Source organism: Oncorhynchus gorbuscha, linkage group LG22 (genome assembly GCF_021184085.1).
Source record: "Oncorhynchus gorbuscha isolate QuinsamMale2020 ecotype Even-year linkage group LG22, OgorEven_v1.0, whole genome shotgun sequence".
Lineage (NCBI taxonomy): Eukaryota > Metazoa > Chordata > Actinopteri > Salmoniformes > Salmonidae > Oncorhynchus > Oncorhynchus gorbuscha.
The window spans coordinates 23,847,946-23,870,357 of record NC_060194.1 but is presented as its reverse complement, the minus strand read 5'-3'; the positions used below and the strand labels follow the sequence as shown (position 1 = coordinate 23,870,357).

General features: G+C 45.1%; 1 protein-coding gene across 1 annotated transcript in view; it reads right to left on the bottom strand.

Moving 5' to 3' along the window:
- The window catches only part of LOC124009111 (E3 ubiquitin-protein ligase HECW1-like), a 73,687-nt gene that overhangs the window by 34,559 nt on the left and 16,716 nt on the right, over nucleotides 1–22,412 (bottom strand). The window contains exons 3-6 of the mRNA XM_046320607.1: nucleotides 22,069–22,176; nucleotides 19,191–19,285; nucleotides 18,258–18,333; nucleotides 16,989–17,158 (exon numbers count right to left, since the gene is read on the bottom strand). Coding sequence (XP_046176563.1) covers nucleotides 16,989–17,158; nucleotides 18,258–18,333; nucleotides 19,191–19,285; nucleotides 22,069–22,176 — 449 coding nt within the window. The remainder of the gene's footprint in view (nucleotides 1–16,988; nucleotides 17,159–18,257; nucleotides 18,334–19,190; nucleotides 19,286–22,068; nucleotides 22,177–22,412) is intronic.

Here is a 22,412-nt window from a genome sequence, read left to right as displayed (position 1 = left end):
TACCAAGAGAATTATCTTCGATTATAATCACAGCCGCATATATTCCCCCCCAAGCATCGATGGCCCTGAACGGACTTTATTTGACTCTATGTAAACTGGAAACCACATATCCCGAGGCTGCATTCACTGTAGCTGGGGATTTTAACAAGGCTAATCTGAAAACAAGACTCCCTAAATTCTAGACTCCCTAAAACCCTGGATTATTGTTATTCTAACTTCCACAATGCATATAAGGCCCTCCCCCGCCCTCCTTTCGGAAAAGCTGACCACGACTCCATTTTGTTGCTTCCAGCCTACAGACAGAAACTAAAACAGGAAGCTCCCGCGCTCAGGTCTGTTCAATGCTGGTCCGACCAATCTGATTCCACGTTTCAAGATTGCTTTGATCACGTGGATTGGGATATGTTCCGCATTGCGTCAAACAACAACAGTGACGAATACGCTGATTCGATGTGCGAGTTTATTAGCAAGTGCATCGGTGATGTCGTACCCACAGCACCTAATAAAACATTCCCAAACCAGAAACCGTGGAATGATGACAGCATTCGCACAAAACAAAGCGCGAACCACTGCTTTTAACCAGGGCAAGGTGACCGGAAACATGACCGAATACAAACAGTGTAGCTATTCCCTCCGCAAGGCAATCAAGCAAGCCAAGCGTCAGTATAGAGACAAAGTAGAGTCACAATTCAACGGCTCAGACACAAGAGGTATGTGGCAGGGTCTACAGTCAATCAAGGATTACAAAACGAAAACCAGCCCCGTCACGGTCCAGGATGTCTTGCTCCCAGACAGACTAAACAACTTCTTTGCTCGCTTTGAGGTCAATACAATGCCACTGACACGGCCCGCTACCAAAACCTCCCCTACACTGCAGCCGACGTGAGTAAAACATTTAAATGTGTTAACCCTCGCAAGGCTGCAGGCCCAGACGGCATCCCCAGCATCCCCAGCCACGTCCTCAGAGCTGGCTGGTGTGTTTACGGACATATTCAATCAATCCTTATCCCAGTCTGCTGTTCCCACATGCTTCAAGAGGGCCACCATTGTTCCTGTTCCCAAAAAAGCTAAGGTAACTGAGCTAAACAACTACCGCCCGTAGCACTCACCTCCGTCATCATGAAGTCCTTTGAGAGACTAGTCAAGGACCATATCACCTCCACCCTACCTGACACCCTAGACCCACTCCAATTTGCTTACCACCCCAAAAGGTCCACAGACAACGCAATCGCAACCACAATGCACACTGCCCTAACCCATCTGGACAAGTAGAATACCTATGCTGTTTATCGACTACAACTCATTTAACACCATAGTACCCTCCAAACTCGTCATTAAGCTCGAGACCCTGAGTCTCGACCCCGCCCTGTGCAACTGGGTACTGGACTTCCTGACGGGCCGTCCCCAGTTGGTGAGGGTAGGTAACAACATCTCCACCCCTCTGATCCTCAACACTGGGGCCCCACAAGGGTGCGTTCTGAGCCCTCTCCTGTACTCCCTGTTCATCCCACGACTGCGTGGCCATGCACGCCTCCAACTCAATCATCAAGTTTGCAGACGACAGTGGTAGGCTTGATTAACAACAACTACGAAACGGCCTACAGAGAGGAGGTGAAGGCCCTCGGAGTGTGGTGTCAGGAAAATAACCTCACACTCAACATCAACAAAACAAAGGAGATGATCGTGGACTTCAGGAAACAGCAGAGGGAGCACCCGCCTATCCACATCAACGGGACAGTAGTGGAGAGGGTAGTAAGTTTTAAGTTCCTCTGCGTACACATCACGGACAAACTGAATTGGTCCTCCCACACAGACAGCGTGGTGAAGAAGGCACAGCAGCGCTTCTTCAACCACATGAAGCTGGAGAAATTTGGCTTGTCCCAGCCACTTTAATAATGGAAAAATTGATGTAAAAAATGTATCACTAGCCACTTTAAACAATGCCACTTAATATAATGTTTACATACCCTACATTACTAATCTCATATGTATATACTGTACTCTATACCATCTACTACATCTTGCCATCTTTATGTAATACATGTATCACTAGCCACTTTAAACAATGCCACTTTTATATGTTTACATACCCTACATTACTCATCTCATATGTATATACTGTACTCGATACCATCTACTGCATCTTGCCTATGCCGTTCTGTACCATCACTCATTCATATATCTTTATATTTGTACATATTCTTCATCCCTTTACACTTGTGTGTTTATAAGGTAGTTGTTGTGAAATTGTTAGATTACTCGTTGGTTATTACTGCATTGTCGGAACTAGAAGCACAAGCATTTCGCTACACTTGTATTAACATCTGCTAACCATGTGTATGTGACAAATACAATTTCATATGATTATAATTTGAGATAAAACTACACTAAATATATTCACGTCACCAAATAATTAATTAAAACACACTGTTTTGAATTAAGGTCTACAGTAGCCTCAAAAGCACTCTGTAGGGTAGCTCCATGGTGTAGCCGGAGGACAACTAGTTCCCATCCTCCTCTGGGTACATTGACTTCAATACAAAACCTAGGAGGCTTGTGGTTCTCACCTCCTTCCATAGACTTCAAAGTAATTATTACAACTTCCGGAGGACGTCCTCCAACCTATCAGAGCTATTGCATCATGAACTGACATGTTGTCCACCCAATCAAAGGATCAGAGAATGAATTTTAGTGCTGAAAGCATAAGCTACAACTAGATGGCACTGCACTGCATAAAATGTGGTGAGTAGTTGATTCAAAGAGAGAGATTGAGAGAAAATAGTGGAACAGTTTTTAACAAATACAATTCTTCAAAAATGAAGCAAAAGCAAGAGAAAGAGAGATTTTTAAAACTTTCACCTAGCTAGCAAATGCAGCTAGCTAGCTAGTTTAGCCTACTCAAACAGAGAGGGATGCTACAGTATGTTACCTAGCTCACTATGGCTATCCAACACTGGAGCTCTTCCAAGTCAAGGTAAGCTTTACGTTTAATTAATTTATTGCCACCAGGGTCCGCCGGTAAAATTGCTAAACTGCTTGCAAACTGTACACTGAACTGCATGATTGTAGCGGGTTTACTAACGCGTTAGTTCTAGTAGCTATGTTGACTTGACGCCAGCTAATATGGTGACAATGATGTAGGCTGTGTGTGGTGGTTATGATATGAAGGTTTGGCTTGGAAAAGTTTTAATGCCTGGACACAGACAACTGATGTGTTGTGCACTGAAGTCTACAAGCGAAGCGAAAAGGTGAAAAAATTGAGCAGCTGCTGAAAAATGAGCTCCTGTATATATTGAGATTTAAATGTTTTTTTAGAGTGAAGTACATCAAAAAAATCAAGAGAAAACTGCAAGACTCAATAGAAGACAAAACAAGGAACAAACCAAAAAGACAGGCTTTTGAAAAATTAACTATTTTTCATAAAATTGTACAGTTATCTTAGCTAGCTGAATTGCTAGCAGAATTGTTTACTTGTTGCTAAGCAGTTGCTAGGGACATCTCCTGGAAGAAGCTAGCTAGCTTACAAAGAATAACAACAAAAAATATCTAGTTAACAGAAGAAAGGAAGACAAAATAAGGACAAAAGAAGGACAGAAGAAAAAGGAAAAGAAAGAGGACAACATAGTGAAACAGTCAGCACTTCTATTGCAACTTGTATTTCGTCGTCCTAACGTAGTCTACACTGCTATCTGCCCAGCAGCTAGCCAGCTAGCATACGTCCACCGTCTACCGAATAGCAGCACTGTAAAAACTATTACACTCAACTGAACGACTTGATTAGTGTAGTGTTAGCTAGCTACATAGTTGTCTTTGCTGTCTTCGTATCCAAGATAATTGTGTAGTTTAGAGCGTGTAGTCTTAGAGTGATTATCTTAATTTACTGAGGTTAGCTAGCCAGCTATTTGTCGTCCTTAACGTAGGAGACACTGCTAGCTAGCCAACAGCTAGCCAACGTCTACTGAATAGAACTTCCGCACTCAACAACCCGGTCGCATTCCGCTTCGCTCCACAGGTAGTATCACATTTTTCATTTCATTTCATTACAGCACAACGGTTTGATTTGTTTGATCGTAGCTAGCTACATAGCTAGCTACATAGCCGTCTGTGTATCAAAGATAATTGTTGTCGTTCTTTTAACGCAACGTAACGTAATCAACACTGCTAGCTAGCCAGCTAGCCCCGAATAGCAGCACTGTAGAAACTATTACACTCAACGGAACAACTTGATTAGTGTAGTGTCAACAACGCAGCCACTGCCAGCTAGCCTACAAAGTCAACAACGCAGCCACTGCCAGCTAGCCTACTTCAGCAGTACTGTATCATTTTAATCATTTTAGTCAATAAGATTCTTGCTACGTAAGCTTAACTTTCTGAACATTTGAGACGTGTAGTCCACTTGTCATTCCAATCTCCTTGCATTAGCGTAGCCTCTTCTGTAGCCTGTCAACTATGTGTCTGTCTATCCCTGTTCTCTCCTCTCTGCACAGACCATACAAACGCTCCACACCGCGTGGCCGCTGCCACCCTAATCTGGTGATCCCAGCGCGCACGACCCACGTGGAGTTCCAGGTCTCCGGTAGCCTCTGGAACTGCCGATCTGCAGCCAACAAGGCAGAGTTCATCTCAGCCTATGCCTCTCTCCAGTCCCTCGACTTCTTGGCACTGACTGAAACATGGATCACCACAGATAACACTGCTACTCCTACTGCTCTCTCTTCGTCCGCCCACGTGTTCTCGCACACCCCGAGAGCTTCTGGTCAGCGGGGTGGTGGCATCGGGATCCTTATCTCTCCCAAGTGGTCATTCTCTCTTTCTCCCTTACCCATCTGTCTATCGCCTCCTTTGAATTTCATGCTGTCACAGTTACCAGCCCTTTCAAGCTTAACATCCTTATCATTTATCGCCCTCCAGGTCCCCTCGGAGAGTTCATCAATGAGCTTGATGCCTTGATAAGCTCCTTTCCTGAGGATGGCTCACCTCTCACAGTTCTGGGCGACTTTAACCTCCCCACGTCTACCTTTGACTCATTCCTCTCTGCCTCCTTCTTTCCACTCCTCTCCTCTTTGACCTCACCCTCTCACCTTCCCCCTACTCACAAGGCAGGCAATACGCTCGACCTCATCTTTACTAGATGCTGTTTTTCCACTAACCTCATTGCAACTCCCCTCCAAGTCTCCGACCACTACCTTGTATCCTTTTCCCTCTCGCTCTCATCCAACACTTCCCACACTGCCCCTACTCGGATGGTATCGCGCCGTCCCAACCTTCGCTCTCTCTCCCCCGCTACTCTCTCCTCTTCCATCCTATCATCTCTTCCCTCTGCTCAAACCTTCTCCAACCTATCTCCTGATTCTGCCTCCTCAACCCTCCTCTCTTCCCTTTCTGCATCCTTTGACTCTCTATGTCCCCTATCTTCCAGGCCGGCTCGGTCCTCCCCTCCCGCTCCGTGGCTTGACGACTCATTGCGAGCTCACAGAACAGGGCTCCGGGCCGCCGAGCGGAAATGGAGGAAAACTCGCCTCCCTGCGGACCTGGCATCCTTTCACTCCCTCCTCTCTACATTTTCCTCCTCTGTCTCTGCTGCTAAAGCCACTTTCTACCACTCTAAATTCCAAGCATCTGCCTCTAACCCTAGGAAGCTCTTTGCCACCTTCTCCTCCCTCCTGAATCCTCCTCCCCCCCCCCCTCCTCCCTCTCTGCAGATGACTTCGTCAACCATTTTGAAAAGAAGGTCGACGACATCCGATCCTCGTTTGCTAAGTCAAACGACACCGCTGGTTCTGCTCACAGTGCCCTACCCTGTGCTCTGACCTCTTTCTCCCCTCTCTCTCCAGATGAAATCTCGCGTCTTGTGACGGCCGGCCGCCCAACAACCTGCCCGCTTGACCCTATCCCCTCCTCTCTTCTCCAGACCATTTCCGGAGACCTTCTCCCTTACCTCACCTCGCTCATCAACTTATCCCTGACCGCTGGCTACGTCCCTTCCGTCTTCAAGAGAGCGAGAGTTGCACCCCTTCTGAAAAAACCTACACTCGATCCCTCCGATGTCAACAACTACAGACCAGTATCCCTTCTTTCTTTTCTCTCCAAAACTCTTGAACGTGCCGTCCTTGGTCAGCTCTCCCGCTATCTCTCTCAGAATGACCTTCTTGATCCAAATCAGTCAGGTTTCAAGACTAGTCATTCAACTGAGACTGCTCTTCTCTGTATCACGGAGGCGCTCCGCACCGCTAAAGCTAACTCTCTCTCCTCTGCTCTCATCCTTCTAGACCTATCGGCTGCCTTCGATACTGTGAACCATCAGATACTCCTCTCCACCCTCTCCGAGTTGGGCATCTCCGGCGTGGCCCACGCTTGGATTGCGTCCTACCTGACAGGTCGCTCCTACCAGGTGGCGTGGCGAGAATCTGTCTCCTCACCATGCGCTCTCACCACTGGTGTCCCCCAGGGCTCTGTTCTAGGCCCTCTCCTATTCTCGCTATACACCAAGTCACTTGGCTCTGTCATAACCTCACATGGTCTCTCCTATCATTGCTATGCAGACGACACACAATTAATCTTCTCCTTTCCCCCTTCTGATGACCAGGTGGCGAATCGCATCTCTGCATGTCTGGCAGGCATATCAGTGTGGATGACGGATCACCACCTCAAGCTGAACTTCGGCAAGACGGAGCTGCTCTTCCTCCCGGGAAGGACTGCCCGTTCCATGATCTCGCCATCACGGTTGACAACTCCATTGTGTCCTCCTCCCAGAGCGCTAAGAACCTTGGCGTGATCCTGGACAACACCCTGTCGTTCTCAACTAACATCAAGGCGGTGGCCCGTTCCTGTAGGTTCATGCTCTACAACATCCGCAGAGTACGACCCTGCCTCACACAGGAAGCGGCACAGGTCCTAATCCAGGCACTCGTCATCTCCCGTCTGGATTATTGCAACTCGCTGTTGGCTGGGCTCCCTGCCTGTGCCATTAAACCCCTACAACTCATCCAGAACGCCGCAGCCCATCTGGTGTTCAACCTTCCCAAGTTCTTTCACGTCACCCCGCTCCTCCTCTCTCTCCACTGGCTTCCAGTTGAAGCTCGCATCCGCTACAATACCATGGTGCTTGCCTACGGAGCTGTGAGGGGAACGGCACCTCAGTACCTCCAGGCTCTGATCAGGCCCTACACCCAAATAAGGGCACTGCGTTCATCCACCTCTGGCCTGCTCGCCTCCCTACCACTGAGGAAGTACAGTTCCCGCTCAGCCCAGTCAAAACTGTTCGCTGCTCTGGCTCCCCAATGGTGGAACAAACTCCCTCACGACGCCAGGACAGCGGAGTCAATCACCACCTTCCGGAGACACCTGAAACCCCACCTCTTTAAGGAATACCTAGGATAGGATAAAGTAATCCTTCTCACCCCCCCACTTAAAATATGTAGATGCACTATTGTAAAGTGGCAGTTCCACTGGATGTCATAAGGTGAATGCAACAATTTGTAAGTCGCTCTGGATAAGAGCGTCTGCTAAATGACTTAAATGTAATGTAATGTAATGTGAGAGGAGGAGAGAGAGTAGATGCGGGAAGGAATTTTACAACAATCTGGTTGCTATGAAAGTGAACTGAAAGTGAAGTGTTTGCATGTGATCAGGGGTGTATTCATTCCACCGATTCTGTTGAAAAACGTTTCTTAAAAGGAAGCCAACGGAAAGAAACAGAGATTAACATACCTGAATTTGTCCAATAGAAATTTGTTTGCAACTGTTGGACTAATGATTACACCCTAAATCAGCTAGATGCAGGCAATATTGTGCAAGGCGGTATTGAATATGTCCATGTCTGTCACCTTGATTACTCAAATTTCTTTGCACCTACATTGTAAACTTTGATTCATAGGCTAGGTTGTAGCAACCTCATGATAGGGAAAATTTAAGTATCATGTAATAAGTAGCCTAAACCTATCCATGTTACATTAAGCTGGGTAAATGGAATATGAATGAGTCATCTAATATGCTGCAATAGAAATAATACCATGCTCATAAAAAATGTATCATACGCCTCATCTTAAACGGCACAGACCGCCATTGGGCGGTAGTCATACTAATCATGGATTATACCACCACTCTCCTAGTTACTAGTGTGTTAGTGTGATGATTCAAGGTCAGTGTATTCTGAACCTGCAGCATCATCACAAGCAGACAGGCCTAGCTGCATGGGCCAATGACTGTAGGGGAATGGGCCTGTGTTAGTTATTATCAAGATGATTGACTTTCACTTTTACTGTAGGCCACAGGCTGTAATGTAATGGCTGGGTGAGTCTAGACTAATTGTTCAACCCAAACAATGATTCACAAGTAAAGAGAGATTCCTTAATTTAACCCCTAGAGTTGGTGTCCGCACCCCCGCAGATAACAAATCAGCATAATAAAAACTCACAATAAACGTCTGTTTTAAACTACAGATATCTGGCTCTCACAAACACACAAATAACCTGAGAAAAGTGTAAAAAACATGAAAGGCTAATAGTAAAATGTTAAAGTAAACCAACCGATAGTAGACCAATCAGGCAAATCTTAGTCCTAAGGCATATTGGGACAAGAGAGGTTTGTCTCAGTGACTTTATGTGCTGGCTAACATAAATTGATGTCCATGTTCTGCAGATAGCATGTACGTGCATACAGTGCCTTCGGAAAGTATTAGGCCCCTTGACCTTTTCCACATTTTGTTACAACCTTAATCTAAAATTTATGAAATTGTTTTTTCCCCTCATCAATCTACACGCAATACCCCATAATGACAATGCAAAACCATTTTGTTGTTGTTGCTGATTTATAAAAATATAAAAAAGGGATTTTCATAAGTATTCCGACCCTTTACTCAGTACTTTATTGAGGCACATTTGGCAGCTATTACAGCCTTGAGTCTTCTTGGGTATGGTGCTACACGCTTGGCACACCTGTATTTGGGGAGTTTCTCCCATTCTTCTCCAAAGATCCTCACAAGCTCTGTCAGGTTGGATGGGGAGCATTGTTGCACAGCTATTTTCAGGTCTCTCCAGAGATGTTCGATCGGGTTCAAGTCCAGGCTCTGGCTGGGCCACTTAAGGACATTCAGAGACTTGTTTTCCGAAGCCACTCCTGCGTTATCTTGGCTGTGAGCTTAGAGTCGTTGTCCTGTTGGAAGGTTAACCTTTACCCCAGACTGAGGTCCTGAGTGCTCTGGAGCAGGTTTTCATCAAAGATCTCTCTGTACTTTGCTCCGTTCATCGTTGATGATCGTCCATGTGGGCTGTCAAGTGCCTTTTTACTAAGGAGGGGCTTCCGTCTGGCAACTCTACCATAAAGCCCTGATTGGTAGAGTGCTGCAGAGATGGTTGTCATTCTGGAAGGTTTACTCATCTCCACAGAGGAACTCTAGAGCTCTTTCAGAGTGACCATCGGGATCTTGGGCAGGTCGCTTTCCTCCGATTGCTCAGTTTCGGTGGGTGGCCAGTTCTAGGAAGAGTCTTGGTGGTTCCCAACTTCTTCCATTTAAGAATGATGGAGGCCATTGTGTTCTTGAGGACCTTCAATGCTGCAGACATTTTTTTCTAACCTACCCCAGATCAGTGCCTCGACACAATCCGGTCTCTGTGTTCTACGGAAAATTTCTTTGACTTCATGGCTTGGTTTTTGCTCTGACATGCACTGTCAACTGCGGGACCTTATATAGAGAGGTGTGAGCCTTTCCAAATCATGTCCAATCAATTGAATTTACTTGTTGTTTCCTCCAGCATCTTCACAAGGTCCTTTGCTGTTGTTCTGGGATTGATCTGCACTTTTTGCACCAAAGTATGTTCATGTCTATGAGACAGAATGTGTCTTCTTCCTGAGCAGTATGACGGCTGCGTGGTCCCATGGTGTTGACACTTGCTTACTATTGTTTGTACAGATGAACGTGGTACTTTCAGGCATTTGGAAACTGCTCCCAAGGATGAACCAGACTTGTGGAGGTCTACAATTTTTTTCCTGAGGTCTTGGCTGATTTCTTTTGATTTTTCCATGATGTCAAGCAAAGAGGCACTGAGTTTGAAGGTAGGCCTTGAAATACATCCACAGGTACACCTCCAAATGACTCAAATGATGTCAATTAGCCTATCAGAAGCTTCTAAAGCCATGACATCCTTTTCTGGAATTTTCCAAGCTGTTTAAAGGCACAGTCAACGTAGTGTAGTGTATGTAAACTTCTGACCCACTGGAATTGTGATACAGTGAAATAATCTGTCTGTAAACAATTGTTGGAAAACTTACTTGTGTCATGTACAAAGATGTCGTAACCGATTTACTAAAACTATCGTTTGTTAACAAGAAATTTGGGAAGTGGTTGAAAAATGAGTTTTAATGACTCCAACCTAAGTATATGTAGGTGTAGGTAATCTTCCAACTTCAACAGTAAATAAATTAGCAAAAATGTGCTAAAAATATCTAAATACCCGTTTTCGCTTTGTCATTATGGGCTATTGAGTGTAGATTGCTGAGGATTACTCTTTTTTTCAATCCATTTTAGAATAAGGCTGTAACGCATCAAAATGTGGAAAACATCAAGGGGTCTGAATACTTCCCAAAGGCACTGTAAGTGTCTGGATGGAACAGCACATGTTATAAAGAGGCCTTAATAATGGATCAATTAATCGAAGCGCCACAGCCGGTACCCATCGTTAACCTTTGGAAACGAAGGTTGCCTCGTGCTGCTGCCCCATGAACAACACCCAGAAATAAAATTTAGCTTCAGCATTATGTTTATGCAAGAACGAAGAATGTTATGAGAAATAAATATTAATTTGTGATTGCAGCATACAGTCATGTGATGTGATTCTGGAGCCCTATAGGAAGATGGAGTGTCTACATCCCAAATAGTATCCTAGTCCCTATATAGTGCACTACTTTTGACCAGAGTGGGTTGTGGTAAAGATAAGTGCACTGCAAAGGGAATAGGGTGCTATTTGGGAGACAGAGGGGGAGATCTATTATTGAAAAGTGTTTCAGCTGCTGAGAATAGAACATGACGATGGTGTGAGGCTGTTTGCATTCCAAATGGCACCCTATTCCTTATATAGTAGATGGGCGCTGGTCAAAAGTAGTGCACTAGGAAATAGGGTGCCATTTGGGATGCACAGTGTGCCTGAGAGGCAGAAAGCTGGTGGTGGTGGGGTTCTGTGGTTTATATATAACCCTGGCCTGTACTGATGTGTGCCCTTACCTGTACTCCCATGACTCTCTCTGTCAGGGAGTCTTGAGGGAGCGAAGGAAGGCTGCGGCTGATCTGAATATCAAACAGGGGAGGGTGAGGGAGTAGGGTGCACTTTTCCGCTGCCTTCAGCCTTCCTCACAGAAGCCCTGGATAATTTCAAGGTACAAGAGGGAGACACGAAGAGGGAGGGACCTACTCTATTAGCTAAACTCTTCATTATACAGTCAGATCCAGCATGAAGCCACCAGAAACCATCACCGCAGGTGTCATACCTCCCCTTATCCATACTGATAATTTCCAAGAATACAGCTATATCCTTCCCCTCAATATACTGAAGGGGTGTTGATACTGTACCAAAGCAGTGCTGGGTCCGTGACACATTTCCTGCCCTTTCAGGGCGACACCACATAATTAAACCATTAGCTAAATGAGTACCGGTAACCCAGTAATAGCCTATTATAGGGAGAGAGAGGTGATTTTTACCAGCATGGTAATAAAAGAGGATTATCACATGAGGAAACTCTGAGTCACGGTGTAAATGTATAATTCATACATTATAAATTATAATGCATTTTGACTGTTCTTGTCCTTGAAATAGCTTTCGAAACCAAAGCCCCTGAATCAGAAGGAGACACTGACTGCTGAGTAAAGGAAGTGGAAGAAGGGTAATGATGAAGAATATAAAGAGGCAGGGAAGGCGGGAAGGAGGGAGTACTGCTGTGTTCAGGAGGAGGAGATACAGGCAGAGAGGGAGGGAGTACTGCTGTGTTCAGGAGGAGGAGATACAGCCAGGGAGGGAGGGAGTACTGCTGTGTTCAGGAGGAGGAGATACAGCCAGGGAGGTAGGGAGTACTGCTGTGTTCAGGAGGAGGAGATACAGGCAGGGAGGTAGGGAGTACTGCTGTGTTCAGGAGGTGGGGATACAGGCAGGGGGGTACTGCTGTGTTCAGGAGGAGGAGATACAGGCAGGGAGGGGGAATACTGCTGTGTTCAGGAGGATGAGATACAGCCAGGGAGGGAGGGAATACTGCTGTGTTCAGGAGGAGGAGATACAGCCAGGGAGGGAGGGAGTACTGCTGTGTTCAGGAGGAGGAGATACAGTGAGGGAGGGAGGGAGGGAGTACTGCTGTGTTCAGGAGGAGGAGATACAGGCAGGGAGGGAGGGAGTACTGCTGTGTTCAGGAGGAGGAGATACAGCCAGGGAGGGAGGGAGTACTGCTGTGTTCAGGAGGAGGAGATAAAGGCAGGGAGGGAGGGAGTACTGCTGTGTTCAGGAGGAGGAGATACAGCCAGGGAGGGAGGGAATACTGCTGTGTTCAGGAGGAGGAGATACAGCCAGGGAGGGAGGGAATACTGCTGTGTTCAGGAGGAGGAGATACAGCCAGGGAGGGAGGGAGTACTGCTGTGTTCAGGAGGAGGAGATACAGCCAGGGAGGGAGGGAGTACTGCTGTGTTCAGGAGGAGGAGATACAGGCAGGGAGGGAGGGAGTACTGCTGTGTTCAGGAGGAGGAGATACAGCCAGGGAGGGGGGGAATACTGCTGTGTTCAGGAGGAGGAGATACAGTGAGGGAGGGAGGGAATACTGCTGTGTTCAGGAGGAGGAGATACAGCCAGGGAGGGAGGGAGTACTGCTGTGTTCAGGAGGAGGAGATACAGTGAGGGAGGGGAATATCCCTCCCTAAACAAGTCAAATTTTAATAAGCCTACTGCCTGCCAGTCCCTCAAACGTCTTTTCCCTTCCCTCTCTCCAAGAGACATGTAAAATAAAATTCCTCCTCTTTCCCACTTATCCTCCTACCCCCTCTACCTTCCTCTACTCTCTCTCTCTCGCTCCCTCTCTGTCTATCTCTGCCTGCCTGCATGCCTGCCTGTTTGACCAATTTTCCGACTGTCTGTCTTCCAAAGCACTCTCCTCATTAGCAGTGTAAATGTAAATCCCCCCATGATAAGGAGGAGGAACACAGCTGATGGGTTTAATGAGATGTCAGCATCCCTTACAATACACATTGTTCCTCAAGTTAATATCGCTCACCAAACAACACTGTCACATTCATACACACTCTTCTAATATTACGTTCCACCCCTTTTTGCCATCAGAACAGCCTCAATTCGTCAGACATGGACTCTACAAGGTGTGAACGCGATTCCCGCCCATGTTGACTCCAACGATTCCCGCCCATGTTGACTCCAATGCTTCCTGCCCATGTTGACTCCAACGATTCCCGCCCATGTTGACTCCAACGATTCCCGCCCATGTTGACTCCAATGCTTCCTGCCCATGTTAACTCCAATGATTCCCGCCCATGTTGACTCCAATGCTTCCTGCCCATGTTGACTCCAATGCTTCCACAGTTGTGTCAAGTTGGCTGGATGTCCTTTGGGTGGTGGACTATTCTTGATACACACAGGAAACTGTTGAGTGTGAAAAACCCAGCAGCATTGCAGTTCTTGACATACTCAAATCAGTGCACCTGGTACCTACTACCATTACCCTGTTCAAAGGCACTTCCATCTTTTGTCTTGCCCATTCACCCTCTGAATGGCACACATACACAATCTATGTCTCAATTGTCTCGAGGCTTAAAACTCGTTCTTTAAACTGTCTCCCCCTTCATCTACACTGATTGAAGTGGATTTAACAGGTGACATCAATCATTTACATTTTTATTTATTATATTTAACCTTTATTTAACTAGACAAGCCAATAAGAGATAATAGCTTTCACCTGAGCTGTTTCCAAATACTCATACTAACTGCACTAACCATACTATATATGACTTGAATTGAGTATATCGTGAATTGAGTATATAGTTATTGGTCATAGCATGGATATAGTTAGTATGCCAAAAGTTCACGGATGTCGAACTAAATTCGCCAAAATACGAAGTATACAAGCAGTGGACACTATTTCAGTGCTTTTAGGGACCATAATGCAATTCTTCAGAAAATGGGCATGGCTTCACAACATTTTCAGATTTGTAGAAAATGGCGGAAAATATGCAGCCGAAACAAAGAAGTACAACGAGAGCAGATACAAACCCATTGCTTTAACTAATTATGTCAAATGTTAAGAAAATGTTAAGCAATGTAATAAAGTAATGACTTTCAAATAAGTTACATTGCATGTTATGTTGGTTGACAATTTGTTAGCTATGCTATCCTTATGAACCGCATAGCATTACAGCAGCATCTACCGGTATGTTAGCTAGTTACCTAACATTAGTTGGCTACTAATACATCGAACTTGCCAGGCAGTATATTAACTATATGCTATCTAACTAACTACCCAACGTTTATTGACTTGATTATTCACACAATTCTTAGCTAAGTGGTATAGTCATTTTGCGTTTAAATGGAAATGGTTAATTCTGGATATCTACTCAGATTTCAGAGGACTCTCCCGCAGAATAACTGATAAATTTACAAACACTTAACACCCATTGAATATGGCCTGTGTCTGTAAACTTGGGCAAAAAAAAAAGCAATTACATTTTTGCCAGCGGCACAGTTACAGTCACCAACGCTCTGGATAACATGAAAACAGCCTAACCAGCTCTACTAGGGACAAGGAAAATGGTTAGAGCGAGGTGTTTTCTCATTTGTTTCTGGAAGTATATAGTCAACTTTAGCCAGTTAACTTGGCTGCTTGACTACAATTGAATGCTCCGAGAGCGAAACGCTCTAAATTTACGAACGGACAATCTGACAATGTTCTGGATTTACGAACACCCAGAGTGCACTCTGCCACACCAGATTGAATTTACAAACACACCGAAAATCATAAAATATTTAGCTAGTCATTTGATATGCTAACAAGCTAGCAAGAGGTTTCATAGCAACAGCATCAACTTCCAGTAGACATGCGAAGCTCTAGTACGCTCAACTGAAACAATACCGTTCGCTTACTGTATACTAAAATGAACTAATAGTATGTAGTATATACTCATTAAGTATGTAGTATACGGTATGAGTATTCGAACACAGCCCTGGATTCACCTGGTCAGTCTACATCATGGAAGGAGTGGGTGTTCCTAATGTTTTGTATACAGTGCCTTCGGAAAGGATTCACATCCCTTGGCATTTTCTAAAATGGATTAAGTAAAACATTTCCTCAGCAATCTACAAACAATTCCCCATAATTACAAAGCGAAAAACAGGTTTTTAGACATTTTTGCTAATGTATTCAGACCCTTTGCTATGAGAATTGAAATTGAGCTCAGGTACATCCTGTTTCCATTGATCATCTTTGAGATATTTCTACAACTTGAATGGAGTCTACCTGTGGGAAATTCAATTGATTGGACATTAATTTGGAAAGGCACACACGTCTATATAAGATCCCACATTTGACAGTGAATGTCAGAGAAAAAACAAAGCCATGAGGTCGAAGTAATTGTCCCTAGACCCCCGAGAAAGGATTGTGTCGAGGTACAGATCTGGGAAAGGGTATGAAAAAATGTCTGCAGCATTGAAGGTCCCCAGAACATAGTGGCCTACATCATTCTTAAATGGAAGAAGTTTGGAACCACCAAGACTCTTCCTAGAGCTGGCCGCTCGACCACACAATCAGGGGGAAAGGACCTTGGTCAGGGAGGTGACCAAGAACCCGATGGTCCCTCTGACAGAGCTCTAGAGTTCCTCTGTGGAGATGGGTAAACCTTCCAGAAGGACAACCATCTCTGCAGCACTCCACCAATCAGGTCTTTATGGTAGAGTGGCCAGATGTAAGACACTCCTCAGTAAAAGGCACATGACAGCCCACTTGAAGTTTGTCAAAAGGCACCTAAATACTCTCAGACCATGAGAAACAAGATTCTCTGGTCTGATGAAATCAAGATTGAACTCTTTGGCCTGAATGCCAAGCGTCACGTCTGGAGGAAACCTGGCACCACCATTTTTTAGCTGCAGGGACTAGGAGTCTCGTCAGCAAAGATGAACGGAGCAAAGTACAGAGAGGTCCTTGATGAAAACCTGCTCCAGAGTGCTCAGGACCTCGGACTGGGGCCCTAAGCACACACAGCCAAGACAATGCAGGAGTGGCTGCGGGACATGTCTCTGAATGTCCTTGAGTGGCTCAGCCAGAGCCTGGACTTGAACATCTCTGGAGAGACCTGAAAATGGCTGTGCAGCAACGCTCCACATCCAACCTGACAGAGCTTGAGAGGATCTGCAGAGAAGAATGGGAGAAACTCCCCAAATACAGGTGTGCCAAGCTTGTAGTGTCATACCCAAGAAGACTGGAGGCTGTAATCGCTGCCTAAGGTGCTTCAACAAAGTATTGAGTAAAGGGTCTGAATACTTAAATGTGAATGTGATATTTACAGCAAAAAAAAGTCTAAAAACCTGTTTTTGCATAGTCATTATTGGGTACTGTGTGTAGATTGATGAGGAAGAAATAAAATATACTAGGGTCTGAATACTTCCTGAATGCACTGTATGTTGCAGGGATAGTGCTATCAACTCATCACAACCAAACCACAACTGTTGAAACCCATTTTCAACACTTGTTCTCTTGAGCAAAAACACGAAAAACAACTTTGGTTACACCTGTGTAAATTCTGTACATCCCAGTTAGTGTTTCCATATGGTTCCAGGTCAACAGTACCAGTATAACATATTGTATAAAGCACCCTAAGACTGTCACTCTGCCTGAATTTATTGCCCTGTTACAGAGAGCATACTCAAGGTTGCTTGGTTTTTCATAGTCCTTCGAGCCAGATAGCAACAATTGTCTTGGAACACATAGAATATAAAGCCTTGCCAGGGCCCTCCTCTCACCTCTCTCTGCCAGTGGGGGTTGATGGTGTTACAGACGATGCTGGAGCGTTTCTCCTGGCCGTGGTGTGGCAGCGCTGGAAAGATGCTGTTCCTGCCGGGATGGATGGCGATCTTCAGGTAGGGGTCAGGGTTGAAGAACATCCCTTTCTTCAGCCCCGTGGCGTGGAAATCTACCAGAGACGATAAGAGTATAGAGGAGGAGACGATGAGGATAAACGGCTTTAAAATGACACCTTTAACGGCTTAAGAAAATCCCATACTTCTGACAAAGAAGAGAAGAGTGCAGTCAGCAGGAATGTCCCCGAGAAAGAGAATGTTCCTTTTCGCTCTGCAAATCAATTCGGTTCAATATCCTGTGTTGCCACAGTATGCTGTACTTCTACAATAGTAGTAGTATGTTCTACTATAGCAGAGCAGAGACAGAATAACTCACCCTGAAAAATAGGTCTCGACAGAATTATTATTTTGCATAGCGTTGCATTTAACTTGAACTTCTCTCCAACTCTGCTCTGTAATATTTGTGACAGCCATGCCATACAGTAGCATAGCCTCCCAGTGATCTGGGACCAGACAGGGACTACTACAGTCAGTATGTTTGTTCAGTATTTGTAAGCCTGTGTTGATCAAAGCTGAAAACGAAAGGGGAAGAGCTGCTGTCTGAAATCCCATCTGCCTCCCCCTGACATCTCCCATGCAGCCGTGGGGGGAGAGAATCGTTTGGATACACGACTGAGCAAGCTGTCACACCCACCTTTCATCTGCACTACCTCACTGTGAATCAGGTGGAACTGGATCATGCCTCTACTGCTGCTGCATCCCTCAGTTAGGAATCCAACTCAACTCAGGACTGTCGGAAACACTTAGCACAATAGACTCACTGTGCTTTTCCTATGATGAGTCAGCATGTTAGGATGTTTTTGTGACATTTCTACAGATGTGATGTATTTCTTCATGCAGCGTTTGGGAATGAAGCAGCAGTGTTAGGAGAAAGGAATCCTTTTCATCACCGTCATGTAAGTGTGGGTTTGTCGATATTTCTCTAACTGCTTGCATTCTGTATCATGCCAGTTGGCACAGAACATTCCTTCCTGTAATCCACATGATGTACTCCAGATGGATGATAGTACTGTATCTGAATCCTAGGATGAGTTGCTATGGAGACACAAGCTGTGTGTTGCCCTTTGCCACAGCAATGCTGGCACGTGCGCTGGCCCAACCCTGTAGAGACGCATTGCCAAGGTAACGTGGGGGGAAGGGGGGCATGCTCACCTGAGAGGGAGAAGCTAATGAGTCTTCTGCTGCCTGTGCTCTGGGGGACTTCTTCATTTGTGACGGGCTTAAACACCTACACAAAGAGAGGGTGAGAAAGAGAGAGCGAAAGAAAGAGAGGGTTAGAGAGCGAGAGAGAGCGAGCGAGAGCGAGAGAGAGAGAGAGAGAGAGAGAGAGAGAGAGAGAGAGAGAGAGAGAGAGAGAGAGAGAGAGAGAGAGAGAGAGAGAGAGAGAGAGAGAGAGAGAGAGAGAAAACGTCACATCAGCGTCCGCCTTTACAGCACCTCTCCTCCCTGTTCCTCCTCCACAGGTGTAAGCCTGCCTAAGGATCTTTATAGCAGGCAGGTGGATTTGTGGAAAATAGCCACTGAGAGATGATGGAGGGCCACTGAGAGATGATGGAGGGCCACTGAGAGATGATGGATGGCCACTGAGAGATGGAGGGCCACTGAGAGATGGGGGTGGAGGATAAGGGTCATATGCAAATGCACACACACCATCACAGCAGTAACAATACAATGGCATTTTGACAGGCTGTGGCATTGATGTGTTTCTCTGAGATTGTTCCTCTGGATGGGATCTCTAGGAGGACAAGTGAGTAGTCATTATAGCAGTGTGGGGGTATGTAGGCTGGGGGCAGGGCCTGCATAGGCCTGGGCTAATGCATTTCATTCCACAGATGACATGCTAACCCCTTTCTGGAACAGTCAGGATTTTTCTTCTTACTTTTCTTACCACTCTAGGCTCTAGTGATAAGCTTCAACCCAGACAATGGAAAAATATATCCTTTAGATGGAAAGACAATACAGTAGATCCGTTGTAATTCACCATCTCTTCCCTGCAGTGCCCCTTGAGAAGCCCATATGAACATATAAAGCCCATGTACAGTAGCACTAATACCAGGCTGGGACTAAGTAGTCCTACATGCTCACCGGCACTGAGGGGTTCTTCACAGTCAAACTGGGGGTGGTGGCTCGCAGGGCCCCGCTCACACCATGGTAGTATTTAAAACAGATCTTGGTCTCCACTGAGAGGAAAGAAGAGACAGATGACAGAAGAGAGGACAGCAGTTAGTTTAAGAACAGGAGAGAGATTGTCCTATCTTTTTAGAATGACCTACTGTTTGCATTATACACTATTTCTCTGTTTATTGGCACCTTTATCAGGTTTCACAGTTGGAAAGCTCTCAAAAACAGGCCAGAGACACACAAGCGTGACCTAAGAAAGCTGTTGTGAGCAGCATGCCAATAAACTGGGGGAGAGAGAGCAGACGGTCCTCAGCTACATGGTTATTAGCAGCGGAGCCTGACACAGGGAGATAATACTATCCCTTTAATTACACAGAGAGATAATACTATCAATGTAATTACACAGAGATACGAATCTCAGTGGCTGCTTTCCAAGCTGCTAATCTACTGTGATAGCTAAATGGAGATGCTTGAGAATCAACACCATTGAGCCTACAGGGTGGCACACAGGCACCAGCGAAGGGCATTGTCCAAAAGATTGATTGCTGTTTGGGGTTTAAGGCTGGGTTTCTTTTATATCGGCTGACGTAAAAAGGGCTTTATAAATAAATGTGATTGATTGATTGATAGATATCTGATTCTTGCGAATGAGCTGTCCCTACTGATGAGGTGGGAGGAGCTCTTTGAGGGATGAGTCTTACTTTAGGTAAATAAACAATAAGCAGTGCTAGCTAAATCACAAAATCACCCACAGATGACAACGTATTACTTTAGCAGAACCAGATGAGAGGAGGATAGCACCATGGTAGTTACTCATAGCTGCACTTTGTGTCTAAGCAGGGCTGTCCACACCGGGGCCTACTGTACTATACAGCCAGTGTCGGTTCTCTAGTCTAAAGAAACTAATGGGATCATTTGGCTGTATAAATGATGTCAATTATTTTATTTATGGGAATCTCTTCCAAATAGACTTGCTTTAATCTGTACAGAGTAAGAAGGATTTGTTGATTCTAAAGGGAAATCCTGAAAATTATGGAAGTCTGAAGATACAAAATGGTCACAATGGTAATGAGAAACAAAATAGTTATGAGATAGTTTCAGTGTTACAGTGGGGCAAAAAAAGTATTTAGTCAGCCACCAATTGTGCAAGTTCTCCCACTTAAAAAGATGAGAGAGGCCTGTAATTTTCATCATAGGTACACTTCAACTATGACAGACAAAATTAGGGGAAAACATCCAGAAAATCACATTGTAGGATTTTTAATTAATTTATTTGCAAATTATGCTGGAAAATAAGTATTTGGTCACCTACAAACAAGCAAGATTTCTGGCTCTCACAGACTTGTAACTTCTTCTTTAAGAGGCTCCTCTGTCCTCCACTCGTTACCTGTATTAATGGCACCTGTTTGAACTTGTTATAAAGTATAAAAGACACCTGTCCACAACCTCAAACAGTCACACTCCAAACTCCACTATGGCCAAGACCAAAGACCTGTCAAAGGACACCAGAAACAAAATTGTAGACCTGCACCAGGCTGGGAAGACTGAATCTGCAATAGGTAAGCAGCTTGGTTTGAAGAAATCAACTGTGGGAGCAATTATTAGGAAATGGAAGACATACAAGACCACTGATAATCTCCCTTGATCTGGGGCTCCACGCAAGATCTCACCCCGTGGGGTCAAAATGATTACAAGAACGGTGAGCAAAAATCCCAGAACCACACGGGGGGATCTAGTGAATGACCTGCAAAGAGCTGGGACCAAAGTAACAAAGCCTATCATCAGTAACACACTATGCTGCAAGGGACTCAAATCCTGCAGTGCCAGGCGTGTCCCCCTGCTTAAGCCAGTACATGTCCAGGCCCGTCTGAAGTTTGCTAGAGAGCATTTGGAGGATCCAGAAGAAGATTGGGAGAATGTCATATGGTCAGATCAAACCAAAATATAACTTTTTAGTAAAAACCCAGCTCGTCGTGTTTGGAGGACAAAGAATGCTGAGTTTCATCCAAAGAACACCATACCTACTGTGAAGCATGGGGGTGGAAACATGCTTTGGGGCTGTTTATCTGCAAAGGGACCAGGACGACTGATCCGTGTAAAGGAAAGAATGAATGGGGCCATGTATCGTGAGATTTTGAGTGAAAACCTCTTTCCATCAGCAAGGGCATTGAAGATGAAATGTGGCTGGGTCTTTCAGCATGACAATGATCCCAAACACACCGCCCAGGCAACGAAGGAGTGGCTTCGTAAGAAGCATTTCAAGGTCCTGGACTGGCCTAGCCAGTCTCCAGATCTCAACCCCATAGAAAATCTTTGGAGGGAGTTGAAAGTCGATGTTGCTCAGCAACAGCCCCAAAACATCAATGCTCTAGAGGAGATCTGCATGGAGGAATGGGCCAAAATACCAGCAACAGTGTGGGAAAACCTTGTGAAGACCTCTGTCATTGCCAACAAAGGGTATATAACAAAGTATTGAGATAAAGTTTTGTTATTGACCAAATACTTATTTTCCACCATAGTTTGCAAATAAATTCATAAAAAATCCTACAATGTGATTTTCTGTATTATTTCTTCTTATTTTATCTGTCATAGTTGAAGTGTATCTATGATGAAAATTACAGGCCTCTCATCTTTTTAAGTGGGAGAACTTGCACAATTGGTGGCTGACTAAATACTTTTTTGCCCCACTGTATGTAAAGATTTACAATATGCACTGACGAAGCAGTGTCCTGTTCTGAGTGGCAGATGCTACATCCGTTATAAAACATCTCTCTCAGTGTGTGGGGGATGTAGTGTACTGTAATGTAGCTGGTTTTGGATGTATTTCCAGAAATGCACTTACGCTCCACAAAATAGGAGTTGGCCTCAATTTTCCACACTATCTGGCCCTTGTGCGAACCATTCACTCCGCGGCTCTTGTAGTCTAGAAAGTTCTCAGACGAAACTTCTTCTGAGAGAGTCGAAAGAGAGGGAGGTGAAGGTGAGATACAAAGTCCCATTACAGTATCACACAAGCATTGTCAGTTCCCTGTGGATACGTAACATTAACTGTGTCTGAGCACCACAACACCACCGTTAGATAACCTCAAATGATAAGGGAATGCAGACTGGACAACCTGACCTGAGTCATTGCATTGCTCTCTATGTAGTGTACATGCAGTCCCTTTCAAATACTGTAGACTTGAA